At 51.1% G+C, this 16,064-nt stretch overlaps 3 protein-coding genes across 3 annotated transcripts in view; 2 read left to right on the plus strand and 1 right to left on the minus strand.

The window, feature by feature from the left end:
- The first annotated feature begins 780 nt into the window (after window positions 1–780).
- Window positions 781–12,657, plus strand: NXF1 (nuclear RNA export factor 1). Its single transcript, XM_024748738.1, has 21 exons — window positions 781–947; window positions 4,226–4,409; window positions 4,629–4,788; window positions 5,597–5,680; window positions 5,793–5,897; window positions 6,020–6,100; window positions 6,214–6,283; window positions 6,417–6,505; window positions 6,638–6,745; window positions 6,929–7,038; window positions 8,864–8,900; window positions 9,372–9,440; window positions 9,536–9,591; window positions 9,723–9,830; window positions 9,947–10,005; window positions 10,111–10,226; window positions 10,350–10,392; window positions 10,997–11,069; window positions 11,511–11,693; window positions 12,182–12,242; window positions 12,359–12,657. Exons 1-21 carry the CDS (start codon window positions 920–922, stop codon window positions 12,395–12,397), a joined length of 1,863 nt encoding a protein of 620 aa, XP_024604506.1. The 5' UTR covers window positions 781–919; the 3' UTR covers window positions 12,398–12,657.
- A 133-nt stretch (window positions 12,658–12,790) lies between these two features.
- Window positions 12,791–13,966, plus strand: TMEM223 (transmembrane protein 223). Its single transcript, XM_024749398.1, has 2 exons — window positions 12,791–13,109; window positions 13,524–13,966. The coding sequence occupies exons 1-2, from the start codon at window positions 12,794–12,796 to the stop codon at window positions 13,814–13,816; spliced, it is 609 nt and encodes a 202-aa protein (XP_024605166.1). The 5' UTR covers window positions 12,791–12,793; the 3' UTR covers window positions 13,817–13,966.
- A 93-nt stretch (window positions 13,967–14,059) lies between these two features.
- TMEM179B (transmembrane protein 179B) overlaps window positions 14,060–16,064 on the minus strand; it is a 2,225-nt gene continuing 220 nt past the window's right edge. The window contains exons 2-6 of the mRNA XM_024748523.1: window positions 15,472–15,606; window positions 15,114–15,301; window positions 14,899–15,030; window positions 14,652–14,730; window positions 14,060–14,404 (exon numbers count right to left, since the gene is read on the minus strand). Of these exons, the coding sequence (XP_024604291.1) occupies window positions 14,243–14,404; window positions 14,652–14,730; window positions 14,899–15,030; window positions 15,114–15,301; window positions 15,472–15,606 (696 nt within the window). The 3' untranslated portion in view covers window positions 14,060–14,242. The remainder of the gene's footprint in view (window positions 14,405–14,651; window positions 14,731–14,898; window positions 15,031–15,113; window positions 15,302–15,471; window positions 15,607–16,064) is intronic.

Raw genomic sequence — 16,064 nt, forward strand, 5'->3', positions numbered from 1 at the left:
GGGGGGGGGGGGGGCTGTCCAGGAGAGCCCAGGTCTTTCCTAGGCCTGGTGTTTTAATATTTCCTCTTCCCTTGGCCTGTGTTCAGAGGGTGGTCTTGCTTGCATCTTCACTGCCCAGTTGACGCACGATGTGGGTTTAGCACAGCACATTGGTGGTGGGTGGGGCAGTCTGTGAAGACGACCAAAGCCTGACATGCAGTTTTTCTCATTTGACTCTGCAACTCTTCTTGGGGGAACGCATAGATAGGAAGCTTATTTCATAAATATTTGAGTTTCCGCTACGTGCTAGGTATGGTACTGAGCCAGGTGCTGGAGAAAAAAGCCATGAGTTAGTCAAGTCCCTGCTCTCTTGGAGCTTACCTTCTAGTTTTCTATTTTTATAGGCGAGGAAAGCACGGCACAGATAACGCAGATGACAAAGGGCTGGGCTGAGCTGAGACTTAAGCCCTGTCTGGATCCCCGTAAGGGTCTATGAGCGGTCACTCCCATTCCAAGGCCCTTGGTCTCCCATTCCTCGGCAGCACTTCTTGTGGCTCCTCTTCCCTGTTCCTCTTGGAATCCTGGGCTGTAGCGTCCAGCTCTCTGCTTGATCCCCTACCTTTGTGGTGCTGGTCTAGCGGCGGACGGATGAGAGTAGGGGGCGGGGCGAACTCGCGGTAACTCTGGGCTTCGCGAGCTCGGGTCCTGGGCGGGGCGTGCAGCGCCAAGTCCCGCCCCCGGCGCGTCTGCCCGTCGGATGCGTACGCACATGTCCCAGCGGCCCCGCCTATTATTGTAGGACGTCGGCTGTCTGTGACGAGCTCGCCCCCATAAAAGCGGTGGCACCCAGCGCAGGAGCACTTCGCCTTGGAGCGCCTTGGCGTTCGGACGTTGGGCTGGGTTGCGGCCCGCGACAGAGCCCTCCCTTTCTCGGTGTGCCATGGCGGACGAGGGGAAGTCGTACAACGGTCAGTGCCGGCCCTTGGGTTGGGGAGCGGGACGATCTGGGCTCAGCTGGGCAGCGCCGGCCTAGGCCGCAGCGCCGGGGCGTGAGGCCGCGAGGGGCCCGGCGTCCGCGGGGAGCGGCGGTGCGCGGCGCCGGCCCGGGGCGAGGCAGCCCGGGGGTTTGGCTGAACTTGAGGGTGGGTGCCCGACTTGTTAATTCCGGAATCCTGGCGTTGCGAGCACCTGCGGCTCGAAGCCGGTGGCTCGGCAGCGTGGTGATGAGATTCCTTTGAACTTTGTGGGTGGTTGATACCTGTCAGTTCAATTTGGCTGCCAGACTCTTTAATGTGAGTCGGTGCCCTGCTCTTGGGCCGCCGGTGCCCTATTTTCTACCGCGCGTCCAGTCGGTCTTGCCCCCTTCCCCTCCCCCCCACCCGCCGCGGCTTTGGCTTAATATTTTAGACCTACACACTAACTCGATGTTCTAGTCCGAACACTACATTGGGTTTTAGTCCAGAGTAGTGGTTAAGAGCACACGACAGCCGAGGTTTCAATCCTGAGTTGGCTATGCCAATCTTGAGTGAGTTAAACACTCAGGCCTGATTTTCCACCCCTTTAATAAGGATAGAAACAGTACCTACCTCCTGAGTTTGTCTCCGTGTGTGCGTTAAAACGAGATGGTTCGTGTCAAGTGCCTGGAGCATAGTGCCTGGCATTGGAGAAAGCTCTCAATGAACGTTAGCTGCGCTTTCTATTCATTTATTATTTTTTCCCTAGGGTCATTTCTTGAGGTTCATTGTTTGCAGAGTATTACGCGTTAGGCAGACCTTTATGGGGAATCATGCGTCTTTTTTAAGAAGCCATTCCTACCCACCAGGGTTCAGAGGATCATATTCCTGGAGAACATTTGAGGACCCTTGGTGAAACACCCTAGCTGCCACTAGAACCTGAATTTAGGAGTTGTCTCCTGAGTTAAGAGGCATTTCTGACCAAGGAAACAAAGAGCTCACTCCCTAAACTTCAGAGTGGCAGTTTGAGAATAAGACTTTCAAAAGAAGCTCTTAAATTGGTCATATTTGTAACTGATGTCTGTACTGTATAGACAAAAGAGGTATTGTTTACTGAAAGCTAATGTAATCATTGTGATTGGTTTTCTGAGATGTGAGAGAGGTCACCTTGGGATTAAGTAGATTTGGGTGGGCTGACAGCTGATTTCAGGTGACTTTCAGGGAGTCTGAGTTGTGTCCAGTTACACTTGGGTCACTCACACTTCCACGTTCACTTCAGAGTGGCAGTTTAAGAACAAGAATTTTATTTATTTAGTTTTTTTTAGTAAGGTTGATTTACAGTATTATGTTAGTTTCAGGTGTATGACATAGTGATTCAGTATTTGATAAATTCGATTCCATTAAAAGTTATTACAAAGTAATGGCTGTCACTGCCCATGCTGTACAATGTATCCATGTTGCTTATCCATTGTATATTTAGTAGTTTGTATCTCTTAATCCCATAAACTTATTTTGCCCCTCCCCACTTCCGTCTCCCCAGTGGTAACCACTAGTTTGTTATCTATATCTGTGAGACTGTTTCTGTTTTGCTGAATATATTTATTTTTTAGATTCCACATGTAGGTGCTATCATACAATAATTGTCTTTTTCTGTCTGACTTATTTCACTAAGCATAATACCCTCCAAGTCCATTCATGGTGTTGCAGTGGCAAGGTTTCATTCTTTTTTATGACTGAGTAGTATTCTGTTGTGTATATATGTACCCCATCTTCTTTATCCATTAGTCTCTTGATGGACACTTGGGTTGCTTCCATATCTTGGCCACTGTAAATAGTGCTGCTATGAACTTTGGGATGCATGTATCTTTATTTTTCCCCCCTGAACACAAGTGAAGCTCATATGGTATATAACACAGGGAACTCTACTCAGTGCTCTGTGGTTACCTAAATGGGAAGGAAATCCAAAAAAGAGGAGATATATGTATACATATAGTTGATTCATTTTGCTGTACAGTAGAAACTAACACAGCATTGTAAAGCAATTAAACTCCAATAAAAATTTAAAGATTTAAAAAAAAAACAAGTGAAGCTTATATGTTTTCTTTCCTTTTTCTTAGTTTTGATGTTTTCGTTTTTTTTTAATTTTTATTTTACATTAGCGTATAGTTGATTTACAACGTTGTGTTAGTTTCAGGCATACAGCAAAGTGATTTAGTTATACGTATATCTATTTTCGAGATTCTTTTCCCATATAGGTTATTTCAGAGTTTTGAGTAGAGTTTCCTGTGCTCTATGGTAGGTCCTTGTTGATTATCTGTTTTATATATAGTAGTGTGTATATGTTAATCCCAACCTCTTAATTTATGCATGTATCTTTTTGAGTTAGTATTTTTTGTTTTTTCCAGATATATAACCAGGAGTGGAATTGCTGGATCATATGGTAGCTCTATTTTTAGTTTTTTGAAGAGAGAACAAGACTTAAAAGAAGCCCTTAAATTGGTCATATTTGTAACTGATGTCTGTGCTATGTAGGCAAAAGAAGTATTGTTTACTGAGAGCTGATGTAATTATTGTGATTGGCTTTCCAAGATGTGAGAGGTCACGGATCAAATTTTCAGTGAGGGTAGACTTAGGGAATGAACTTATGGTTACTAGGGGGAAGGGTGGGGGGGCAGGGATAGTTAGGGAGTTTGGGATTGACGTGTACACGCTGCTCTATTTAAAATGGATAACCAACAAGGACATACTGTATAGCACAGGGAACTCTGTTCAGTATTCTCTAACAACCTAATTGGGAAAAAAATTTGAAAAGGAATAGATAACATTTATATGTATAACTGAATTGCTTTGTTGTACACCTGAAACTAACACAACGTTGTTAATCAGCTATACTCCAATATAAAATTAAAAGTTAAAAAAAATTTTGAGTGGGATTAAGTAGATTTGGGAGGCTGAGAAAAGCAGACTTCAGGTGACTTTCAGGGGCTCTGAGTTGTATCCAGTTAAACTTGGGACACTCGCACTTCCACATTCTGCTTCTTCTTTCCATAGTTCCAGTTTCTGCTTCATTTTTCTAAAGACTTTACACAGTTTTCCAATCATTTTCCCCTGTTGCTGCCATCCCACGGAGAGGGTTCTTTCCCTGGACAGGCAGAAGGGTTTGCACGGAGGTGGTCTCTGTAGTGAGTGCGTATCTCGTCTGATAGTGCCGGGTGCCGGATGCCGTGGTTGCCAGGCCAGGTAGCTGAACCAGTGATGCATTTTCTCATTTAAAACTCTGTTCCCAACCCCAGAGCATGATGATCGAGTTGGTTTCCCTCAAAGAAGAAAGAAAGGCCGGGGCCCCTTCCGGTGGAAGTGTGGTGAGGGGAACCGGAGGTCTGGAAGAGGAGGTTTCGTTGTTCGGTCTTCCCGCCTTGAGGAGAATGACAGAGATGTGGCAATGAGCGATGCCCAGGATGTTTCCCGAGTACGATAGTAAGTAACCAGTTGATCTGGTTTGAATTTATCGACCCCCTCATCTACGTAGCCCTCTTACTGTCCATGTCATTTCTCTTCCCGCCTGGAAGAGAGAGAAATGCCAGGACCTGCTTAATGGTTGAGCAGTCTTAGTTGTGGTCCTGGTAACAGTGCAGGAAAGTCTTTGGGAAGACATTCCTGACCTTTCTGAGTGTTTTATTCTCTCCCTCCCCACAGCAACCCCTATGCTGCACGACCCAACCGTAGGGGTGATAATTGGCACGAGCGGTCCCGAATTCATGTTACGGTGCCTCTGCGGAGAGATAGAGCTCCTCCCGAGAGGGGCGGGGCTGGCCCCAGCCGGGACGGGGCCTCGAGGAACTGGTTTAAGATTACAGTGAGTATCTTGGAAAGCACGTGGTGCAGGGGAGCTCTGGGGGGCTGGGCTCAGAGTTAAGGTGTTTACTTTTCCCATTAAAAAATCAGTGTTCTCAGCTGTTAACTCCACAATCAGGTAACCATTCTTTCTCCTAAGAGTCCATATCTTAGAACACCTAAGAGCAGGTTCAGAAAAGGAGAAGGGGACGGGTAGGATGGGGAGGCCATCTAAAGGGAAATGTGGTAACTGCGGTTGGGAGGTGGAATAACGCCTCCACATGTCTCCATCTGACTCAAGCTGAGTGTGGAGCTGGGGGTCCCTTGAGTTCTCTCAGGGGCAGGCAGGTTATGAATGATGTCTTGGAACTTTTAGAATCAAACGATTTGAATCTTTTGAGGAATAATAAGTATAAATGGACAGAAAGGAGGTTAAGGAGTTCGTGTTTGGCTTGAGTAGAAACCCTTTTTTTTGGCCACACCGCGCAGCTTGTGGGATCTTCTTAGTGAACTACCCCACCAGGGATTGAACCCGGACCACCAGGGAGTTCCCAGAAAACCTTTTTTTTTTTTTTTAATATTTATTTGGCTGCACCGGGTCTTAGATGTGGCATGTGGGATCTAGTTCCCTGACCAGGGATCGAACCTGGGCCCCCAGCATTGGGAGCGAGGAGTCTTAACCACTGGACTGCCAGGGAAGTCCCCCCAGAAAACCTTTAATTGACTATTTCTTCAGAGCTTGGCAGATGGTACAAAAGGAGGCCTAGAGTGGGTCTGCTGTTCAGTGTTAGTTATGTGTGGTTCCCTTCTCTTCTCTTTCTCTCGTCTAGATTCCTTATGGCAGGAAGTATGACAAGTCATGGCTCCTGAGCATGATCCAGAGCAAGTGCAGCATCCCTTTCACTCCCATTGAGGTAAGAGAAGGCCCCAGTGTGTGGCTGGGGACCAAGGAGCAGGTGGAGGTACCATCTGCACGGGGGTGCTCTGGACTCCCAAGTCCAATGCTGTTGTTTTCTCTTCTTGCAGTTTCACTATGAAAACACACGGGCCCTGTTTTTTGTTGAGGATGCCAGTACTGCCTCTGCATTGAAGGCTGTCAACTATAAGATTTTAGATCGGGAGAACCGCAGGGTGTGTGTGAAGGGCTTGGCTTGGTTGGGGGTGGGGATTGGTGCTCAGGGCATGGACTGGGTCTTGGTCCTGGGGCTTAGGCCTCCCTGGAGTTCACCGTGCCATGCGTGTCTCCCCTGCAGATATCTATCATCATCAACTCCTCTCTTCCACCCCACACTGTGCAGAACGAACTGAAGCCAGAGCAAGCAGAGCAGCTAAAGGTGAGGCAGCCACAAGGGGTGGGTGCTTCCACCCGAGTCCTGCCAGTTCTCACCCTCCCCCCATGCCCACACGCGACTCCAGTGACCGCTGAATCCTTTGTATTCCTCTGTAGCTGGTCATGAGCAAACGATACGATGGCTCCCAGCAAGCACTTGACCTCAAGGGCCTCCGCTCAGACCCAGGTACGGTTGATAGCAGTAATTCTCAGATGGGTGGCGGCAGGGGGGGATCTGTCAGGCAGGGAACATTTGAGGCTGGTTTGGTGGGAACGCTGGCCTGGGTGAGCCCTCTCAGACTTCCCTTTCCTTCCTGAAGATTTGGTGGCCCAGAACATTGATGTTGTCCTGAATCGTAGAAGCTGTATGGCAGCCACCCTGCGAATCATTGAAGAGAACATCCCTGAGGTGAGGCCTTTGTCCCACTGGGTGGGAGGAAGCAGGGTGGGATAGATAGATAGATAGGATGGGGTTGGGAGGCAGGTTTGTTTCAGATTCCCTTGCTGCTGGTGCTTCCTCTAAATTCTTCTCTCCCCACAGCTGTTGTCCTTAAACTTGAGCAATAACAAGCTGTACAGGCTGGATGACTTGTCCAGCATTGTGCAGAAAGCACCCAATCTAAAGATCCTCGATCTTTCTGGAAATGAGGTGAGATTGAGAGCCTGTTTGTGTTTTGGATGGGGTGGGCAGAGGGTGGAGAGAGCTCGCCTGGTGGCAGCAAGAGGCGAGGGAGGGCACTTAAGGGAGGAGGTGGGGCTTGGGGGTGGGAGGAATCTAGCTGGCTCCCTTTACCAGCATGTCTTTCCCACCTTTTCTCCCCATCCTTTGCAGCTAAAGTCTGAGCGGGAGTTGGACAAGATAAAAGGGCTGAAACTAGAAGAGCTGTGGCTCGACAGAAACACCCTGTGTGATACCTTTCGAGACCAGTCCACCTACATCAGGTCAGTTTTAACCTCTGTCTCCCCTCCTGGGAACCTTCACCCCCTAGGAGGCTGAGCTGATGCACCCTGACCAGTGCCCATCTGCAGATGTGCAGCCCTGAGCTGGAACCACCTGTCCTTGGGGAGGATCATGTGCTCCTCCCTTTTGTCCATCCGTGACACCCAGCTTTGCCCCAGGCCTCCTTTCCTTTCTTCTCACCTGTTTGCCTGTTTGCTGGTTCTATGGCTTTTCTCCTTCCTTCCTGAACACAGGGTTTTCTACACTCCCCCTACCCTGTTGTTCCAAGAAGAGCATCTCCCTTTTTTACCATGGCTAGGGGGCATATCTTGTATATTATGCCCCATTCATGGAGTTGCTTTGAGCCAAGAGCCTGGTATCCCTGGGCAGAGAAAGCCCTCCCTCCCTGGGACTTCCTGCTGATGGAAGTCCTTCCTTCCTCTGTCCTGCAACGGCCCCTCTTGCCCTTTTGCCAAGAGGCGCTCTCTTCTCACAATCTCCTTGCCCAAGGCTGTTGCCTGGGCTTTCCTGCCCACACTGAGGTTGAGGCCTCCTGGTGGCTGGTGCCATGCAATCGGTCTCTCTTGCCCAGTGCTGTAAGCTGGGCCCTCCCTGGAGGAGAAACCTGGGTTCCTGAAGACATGTGACCAGAGCCGGGGCCCCGCCAGTAGGCGAGGGAATCCCAGGGCAGGTGCTGGGCGTGGAGGCCAGGGGGGCATAGGCTACCAAGGTGACAGAGAACTGACCTTCTCTGGGGGCGCTGCACCTCGCTCACTCGCACACCTCACATCTCCCTGCTTGGCCCTGGAGGATGGCTGGTTAGCCAGAGACGGGTAAGATTCCTCAGGGAAGGAACAACCTAAGACAGGCACAGTCGCAGAGGGGCCATCAGGAGAGAACTTGGGGGCCAACAGAGGTGGGGCACAGACCCTCACCCCCCCAACTTTGCAGGGGCCTGAACCCTCACCCCTTCTGAGGGAGGTCTCCTGTCCCCATGGCTGCTTCGCTTCCCACGCCCAGCTCAGATCGGAACCCAGGTAGCAGACAGAGACCTGGCCAATAGCAGCTGCCCTCCCGCCACAGCAAGGCTTTGTTTCCCATTTCCTCCTTGGATCACAGGGAAGAGGGAGCTGAAAGAAAGGGCTGTGTCAGGTGCCTTCTTCCCTTTGTTCTCCCTCTTCTTTCTAAATGACTCTTTGCCATGTAGTGCTTTCGCTTTTCCTTTGCTTTCTCTTTCCTCTTTCTCTCTCCTCGCCAGTATCAGCCCCGTCTCCTTGGCTCCTTCCTCTCCTGCCTTTTCTCTCTCTTCTCCGTTTCATCCCCTCGCTGCTTGCTTGGCCTCATCTCCTCCTGAGCCCGCCTTGCTCATCTCCCTGCCCCAACACCCTGTACCATTTCTGCGGTGTGTTCTGGTCTCGGCCGTGGCCAGACCTGGCAGAAGTGATGGATACCTGTTGAGGCAGTGGAGCCCCTGGGCTCCCACCCCATTCCCTCCTCCCGGGGGCTGCACAGGTGAGTAGGTGGAAGGTAAGGGGGGCAGGGAGGGAAAGGAGGTCCTGGCTTAAAGCCTGGGCCGGGAGTGCTGCTTCTGTGGCGTGCTCAGAGTCACTCAGAGAAGAGAGGGTCGTCCTCCGAGGCAGTCATTTCTGGGTGCCCAGGAGAGGTGGGGAGTTGGGGCCGTTTTTCCTGGAGCTCAGAGGCTGGGAAAGAGTGAGGACAAGAGGATGGGATGGGCTGTCCCTCGGGCATTGGTATATTCACCCCTAGAGCAGCCCAGGAGGCACGGTGGCTCTGAAACATCACTCATTTCTGTCCCATTCTTGACAGCGCCGTTCGAGAGCGATTTCCCAAATTATTACGCCTGGTAAGTACCTAACTTTTTTCATTCTCTTCTGAGGAGCATAGCATCTCGCACCCTCAAAGTCTTGCCTAACGTGTTTGTACGATCACTGATTTGGGGACATGGAGCCCTTTGAGAATCTGACAAAGTCTCTAATCCTTTTTTTTTTTTTTTTTTTCCCCTGGTTGGGGGGGGGGGGGAATCAAGCCATTTTATTGAGGACCTTTGAGGGAGGGTTGAAGGGCCGGTAGAACAATGAGATCTGACATCCTTCTCCCAGCTGGGATCCCCCCAGCTCCACAGTCGCTGAAAATATAATGATTCTTTCCAGAAAAACACCTGTAGACAAAAGTTGCATCTATCAGGATTCATGGACCCTTGCCATGTCTCTTTTACACTTGACCTGTGACCCCTCACTCTTAGTTCTCCCATCTGAGTGCTCATCCAGCCTTTCCTGTCTGGTTTATATCGTCGGCTATCACTTTCTTTCTGCAGGACGGCCATGAGTTACCCCCACCGATTGCCTTTGACATTGAAGCCCCCACAGTGTTACCTCCCTGCAAGGTGAGTGGAGGGGGCCGCGGCTGGGGGCACAGAGTTAGCGCTCACGTTGGGAGGAGAGTCCTGGTTGCGTGGTCCTAATATCTGTTTGATTCCAGGGAAGCTACTTTGGAACAGAGACCCTCAAGAATCTGGTGCTGCACTTCTTGCAGCAGTGAGTATCTCAGGTCACCTCAGGCTGCGGAGCGGTGGGCTGGCCCCAGCACAGCTCGCTCTCGGGAGCTGTCGGTCCCTGTGCGGCCCCAGATTGTGGAGCTCAGGCTTTCCCTTTTGTTTTCCTCGTAGGTACTATGCGATATATGACTCTGGGGACCGGCAGCAGCTCCTGGATGCCTACCACGATGGGGCCTGCTGCTCTCTGAGTATTCCTTTCACCCCCCAGAACCCTGCCCGGTGAGTGTCACATCCCAGAACCTGCCCAGGACCAGAGCTTCTCGGCAAATACAGGCCAGCACGTGCGCCTGCACACCGTTCTGACCACTGCCTCCTTTTTCTCCTGTTCCCCCCAGAAGCAACTTAGCTGAGTACTTCAAGGATAGTAGGAATGTGAAGAAGCTTAAAGACCCTAGTAAGTGTGTGATGTGAGCAGAACAGGTTGGGAGAAGGGGATGGGAAGGGGCTGAGTGTGGGCTGAGTGTGGCAGCTGCTCACCTGGCTTCCCCTCCTCCCACAGCCCTGCGGTTCCGGCTGCTAAAGCACACACGTCTCAATGTTGTGGCCTTCCTCAATGAGTTGCCCAAAACTCAGCATGACGTCAGTTCCTTCGTGGTAGACATAAGCGCCCAGACAGTGAGCACCTATGTCTTCCTTGGCAGAAGGGCGGAATTGGGGAAGGGGCGGTTAAGAGGCAGGGAGGACTCAGGCTCTGGCTGGGAGCCTACATGGTACCTGATGCTGCTGCTTCTCTTTCAGAGCACGTTGCTGTGTTTTTCTGTCAATGGGGTCTTCAAAGAAGGTGAGGGTCTTTGGAGTGCCAAGTTTGCAGAGTGGTCCCCTTCCCAGCTAGTCGTTCTCAGCACTCTTAGCTTCCCAGCTACCTTCTCTTCTCTCTTCTTCCTTGACCTCCTTCTCTCATTCTGCCCCCCAAGCCTACCCTCTCCACCTGTCTTTTCCTGTCTGGGGTATGGGCAAAGCCTGAGGATTAGAAGGACACAGACTTTGGAGTCAGGCAGGTCTGAGCTTCCATCCCAACTTTGGTCTTCTGTGTCTGTGGGCAGTTTACATTACCTCTGCGCCCGAGTCTTTATTTGTGAAAGGAAGGGGGTTAGTAATAGCCATCTCACAGTGTTGTGGTGAGTAAGTGAAGTGATGTACAAGATGCTTGACACCGGGCCTGGCACACACACACTCCACTAGTGGGATGACGGTGTTGTTGTTACTACCGTCCTCCCTGACCTCTGATACTCCTCCCCGCTGTGCTCCCCTGTGCACACATAATCATCCCTGTCTGGCCCACTTAGGGTTCTTTGTATCAAATAAGACCAGGATTTTTGAGAAGCTGTTTGAAAACATAAAACATGAGTGACTCTGACAGGTTGTCACCATTGTTATCATTGCAGTGGATGGAAAATCTCGGGACTCTTTGCGAGCCTTTACCCGGACATTCATCGCTGTTCCTGCCAGCAATTCAGGGTGAGTGTTGGACTTACCGTATGGGGTCCCAGTCCCAATCCATGGCCACCACTGTGAAGATTGGGGAGGGTGGAGTCGGTCCTCTGGGTATCTTCAGACATTCAGAAAGGCAGGGGGTGATCAGAGGAGGGTCACATAGTGGTGACATCCTGGCTCCACCACTTCTAGCTTAGGGCAAGTTTCCTCATTTGAAAAGTGGTTTAACAATATTCACTTCCTAAGTCTGTTGTGAAGATAAATGAGGGTTGGGGGAGAATGTATAATTCTAGTGTGTTTGGTAGATAATACCATACATGGAGTCCATGGGAAAGGGAGGAAATGACAAAGGGACCTCGTGGGTATTGAAAGGATCTGAGTGTCAAGTGAGAATAGGAATGATGTTGGGAGGATGAGGTTATCTGTCTGTCTGTCCAGCTGTCTCAGGTGCTTTTTGTCCCCAAGGTTGTGCATCGTAAACGATGAGCTGTTTGTGCGGAATGCCAGTCCTGATGAGATCCAAAGAGCCTTTGCCATGCCTGCACCCACACCTTCTTCCAGCCCAGTGCCCACCCTCTCCCCAGAGCAGCAGGAAATGATTCAGGCATTCTCTACCCAGTCTGGCATGAACCTTGAGTGGTCCCAGAAGTGAGTACTGGACATGTGTAGGAATAAGGGTGAACTGGGGTAGGGCTGCTGGTGAATAATGAGTGCCCCTAAAAATTTTAAAGCCAGAACTTTTTTTATTACTTAAAGAAAAAAAAAAAGATGGTCCATAAAAGCATTTTCTCTATGCATACATTAGCATAACATTTAAAGTCAAAATGAAGTCCCTCTTTTATACTGTTCTGCAACATACTTTACTTATCCCATGAACATCTTTCCCTATTAGTATAGAACTCACCTTAGTCTCATTTCTGTTAGCTATTTAATAGAAATAGCTATTTAATATTTCTTTGTATTTGAAAGACCATTGATAGATGGATTTTTACCAACTTTTCATTTGTATAAAGAGTGCAAGAATGTATGTAATTGTTGGTGAGTGTTTCCATAGAATGGATGTTGAAGTGGCATTTAGAGATCAGGGTGACTGCGTCTTGGTTCTAATGGAGGTGCCTGTTCTTGGCCTGCTCCAGGTGCCTTCAGGACAACCACTGGGACTACACCAGATCTGCCCAGGCCTTTACTCATCTCAAGGTAAGATGTGGGAATAGGTGGCTAAAAGAGATTTCCAGGCCTTCAAGAGGGTCACGTAGGCTTGGGATGCGGGCATGGGCCACCTGGCTCTACTGACCTTTTATTTTTTCTCTAAGGCCAAGGGCGAGATCCCAGAAGTGGCATTCATAAAGTAATCCATAGTCATGCCTGAGAAGATCCCTGTAAATAGCCCTTGTCTGTCCTGATGTCACCTCTCCGGCCCCTGTGACTGTGACTGCTGGATCCCTCTCCTTACCTGCCTTCTTGAAGACTTCGGGAAGATTGAGCCTCCCTGGTGCCAGGAAGCCAAAGCTTACTTTGTAGAACTGACACTAAACTACCCGAAGGACTTAGGTGCTTTGTGTACTTAACCCCAGGATCCTCCCTACTTTTTAAGATAAAGAGTGATACTGTATTTTGTGTCCAGTGTGCTGGGTTATTTTAGCCTTGCCCTTCGCAAGCGCGGGCCGGGCCGACAGATGGACTCCGAGGGGGCGGGGGCGGGGGCAGCGGCAGGAAGTCCCGCCCCGGAAGCGGCGCCGCTCAGGGGCATGGCGGCTCTCGGGCGGCGGTGGCGTGTGCGGCTGTTCTTAACGCTGCAGTCCCTTGCCGCGCCCAGGGCTCTGCATGACGTGGCCCCGCCACGGGACGTGCTGCTCTTCGAGCACGAAAGGGGTCGCTTCTTCGCCGTCCTCGGGCTGTTCTGCGCTGGCCAGGGCGTCTTCTGGGCTTCCCTAGCCATTGCCGCCTTGGCCCGCCCGCCGGCCTCCACTCGGCCTCCAGACGCCGAGTCCCCAGGCCGCGGCCGCCTGGACCTGCGCTCCGCGCTCTGGCGCTACGGCCTTGCCGTCGGCTGCGGCGCCATCGGTAAGGTGTGGTTTGCCTTCCCGGCATGGGTCGAGGAGGGCGGGCACAATCCTCTCCGCTTGGGCAAGAAGAGTAAGGGGCTCCCGACCCTCCAGGATGGACAGGCCACCCTCATAGGTGCGTGGTACACGAGTCGGACGTCCCCGAGCGCCAAGCCCTCGTACAGGTTCAGCCTGGAGTCTGCCTCTCACTCTGTGACCTTGAGCGAGTTGGTACTTACGCTCTGGACCCTGTTTTAAAATGGGTGTGAGTATCTATTAAGGCTTTTGGGAGGAATGACCAATACATGATGGGGGTATAGGAGGAGCTTAGTAAATGTTACTATCATCACAATTTTTTTTTTATTTGGGGGCACACGGTAAGGGTTGCTTCTTAGCTCTCCAGGGAAAACCCCAATCTTTGCTCTTCCTGCAGGTACTCTGGTACTTGGTGCTGGTCTTCTCTTTTCCTTCCGCTCTGTGCGCTCAGTGATGCTACAGGCTGGAGGGAAGCAAGTGACCCTCACCACTCATGCCCCCTTTGGCTGGGGTGCCCATTTTACAGTTCCCTTGGACCAAGTATCCTGCATGGCCCACCGGGGTGAAGTCCCTGCCATGTTGCCTCTGAAGGTCAAAGGCCGACGATTCTACTTCCTCTTGGACAAAGCTGGACACTTCCCCAACACGAAACTCTTTGACAGCACTGTGGGTGCCTACCGTAGCTTGTGAAGAAACCACCTCAGGTCACTCACCCCTCCCAGAGGGGAATCAAAACTGAACCTTAGGGAATGGGGTGACAACCAGGGTCACACAAGACGCCCCAAATTCATTAACAGCAAATAAAGGAGCAGTCATCCCAAGGGCAGCTACCTGTCAGTACCTCAAAGTTTTGATCCATGCCTGTTTCGCCTTCACTCCTTACTCCCATCCACCCTACCTACAGTGCTTTACACCAAGAACTCAGTACTGAGATGAAGAAAGAAAGTAATATAATACTTTGGTACAAAAACAGCTGTAGGAAGAGGGGGTCTGTTAATCATGTTTCCCTCCTGGAGGGAAAACTCAGGCTCCCAGCCCTGTGGGCCACGTGGGGGCAAGAGGGCTGCAGGCACTTGGGCACGGAGTCTGGCGGCAGGAGTACTCTTTGGTTAGTCTTCAGGAATGGGAAAGGCGTGGCCCAACAAGAGCATCTGTCTCAGAGCTCCACACGGGGTCCCCCCTCTCCAGAGGCCGGTATGGAGTGGCTTCAGACTTCCACTGCAGGACCTGGAGCACCAAGACCACGCACCACAATACCAGATTCACCCAAGAAGAGGTCTGTGGGAGACAGGAACAGGAGTGTGAGGAGTGGGCCCATCTCGAATCCAGTTCCACCCACACACCACTCTTAGCTGTTCACTGTCAGGCCGTCAAGCCTTCAGCTCCTCTCAGCCCCTCACTGGTGGGCCAAGCTCAGAGTACACTGGCGGGCACTCCTACACCTGCAGATTGTGTTATATGATTCATTGTGTGAATCTGTGTATCCCGCAATCTCCACCCTGTCTTTTATATCCCAGGACCTCACTTCAGCATTGTGTAGGTTGGAGTAAAACTGCAGAGCGGTTCCAGGGGGTATCCATGGAGTTTTCTGGGCATCAGAGCAGCTGTGAGGTCAAAGAGACAGTTGTGAGAAAGGGGAGACATACCCTAAATACCCTTGTGTTCCAGTGCCCCTTTGAGAACTGATGGGGATATAAAGCGGGGTGTATAGGATCCCCTCTACAGAGGGAAGGTAGTCAGCCCCAGCCAGGCTTCCCTCCCCCTCCCATTACCTAGTTATGTTCAGAGAGATGATGGATTTGCAGAGGGAACTGGTGCCAAATCGAAGGATGCAGGCAGACACTAAGACCAGGAAGATGGCTATAGCTGAGATGGCCAGTGCAATGCGGAGCCCTACCGGGCCTCTATAAGGAGGGAGAGAATAAACCTTGTGGTTGAGGTGGGACTCCTCCCATCTCAGCCCCCGGCCCTCGGAGTGGGCAGTCACCTGTGGGAATCCTCGATGCAGCTGCTGTAGACCCAGAAGAGCAGAAGCAGGAGACAGTAGAGGGCCAGCAGGCCAGAGGCCCCAGCCACAAAGTAGCAGAGAGATGGGGCCGAGGGTCGGGACAAGGCCAGGGAGGAGCCATTCAGGGCAGCCACACCATACAGGGGACAGCTGCCACTGAAGGAGCCCTGTGGAAAGAAGCTGCTGAGTCCTAGATTTCAGGCTGGTGCCTCTGGATGCAGGCTCATGGCAGGTGTTGGGGATAATCTAGACCAGGGCCGCTCCAGGGAGTTATTTGTGCACTGTCAGTTCCTGTTTCTGGGCCAGTAGATTAATGAGTCCTCTGGGGAAATCAAACCTGCAGTGAGTGGCCAGAAGGATCAGGAAATAGGCGGTAGGTATGAAATACAAAGAGCTTCAGAGTTGCCTCACAAGTTCTGGTCTCCCCTCGTGCAGAAATCCTAGAGTAGAACCAGAACTGTGTGACCTTCAGCTATCTCCGATGTTTTCTGATCTGTAAAACAGGCGTAATAGCGCCTACTTATAGGGATTAAATGAACCTGTTTATTAACATGATTGCCTGACTGCGATAAACAGCCTAAACTTTTGGCTTCTGCTACATCATTATTTTACCATTTAACACATTCTGTTGCAACCATTTGCTAGTGTGATCATCTCCACTACACTAAGCTTTATTTCTTGGAGTAGCTTAGCACAACCGTGTCTGATTTAGGGGGCCCTGGACCAACTTGTTTCACAGCCAGGGTGAGGTTACGCAGAGGGAGTCACCAGGCCGGGCTATATCTGATGCTGTTAAGACTCTCCTGAGGACTCGTTCCTTTGGCCAGAGTATGACCTGGGCGGACGGATCGACAGAGCGCGTTTACCGCCGATGCAACTCCGCCGCCGACCAGCCCCAACCGGCCCACAGGCTGAGAGGAGCAGCGCGCC

This window comes from Neophocaena asiaeorientalis, unplaced genomic scaffold (assembly GCF_003031525.2).
Source record: "Neophocaena asiaeorientalis asiaeorientalis breed wild unplaced genomic scaffold, Neophocaena_asiaeorientalis_V1.1 scaffold43, whole genome shotgun sequence".
Taxonomy (NCBI): domain Eukaryota; kingdom Metazoa; phylum Chordata; class Mammalia; order Artiodactyla; family Phocoenidae; genus Neophocaena; species Neophocaena asiaeorientalis.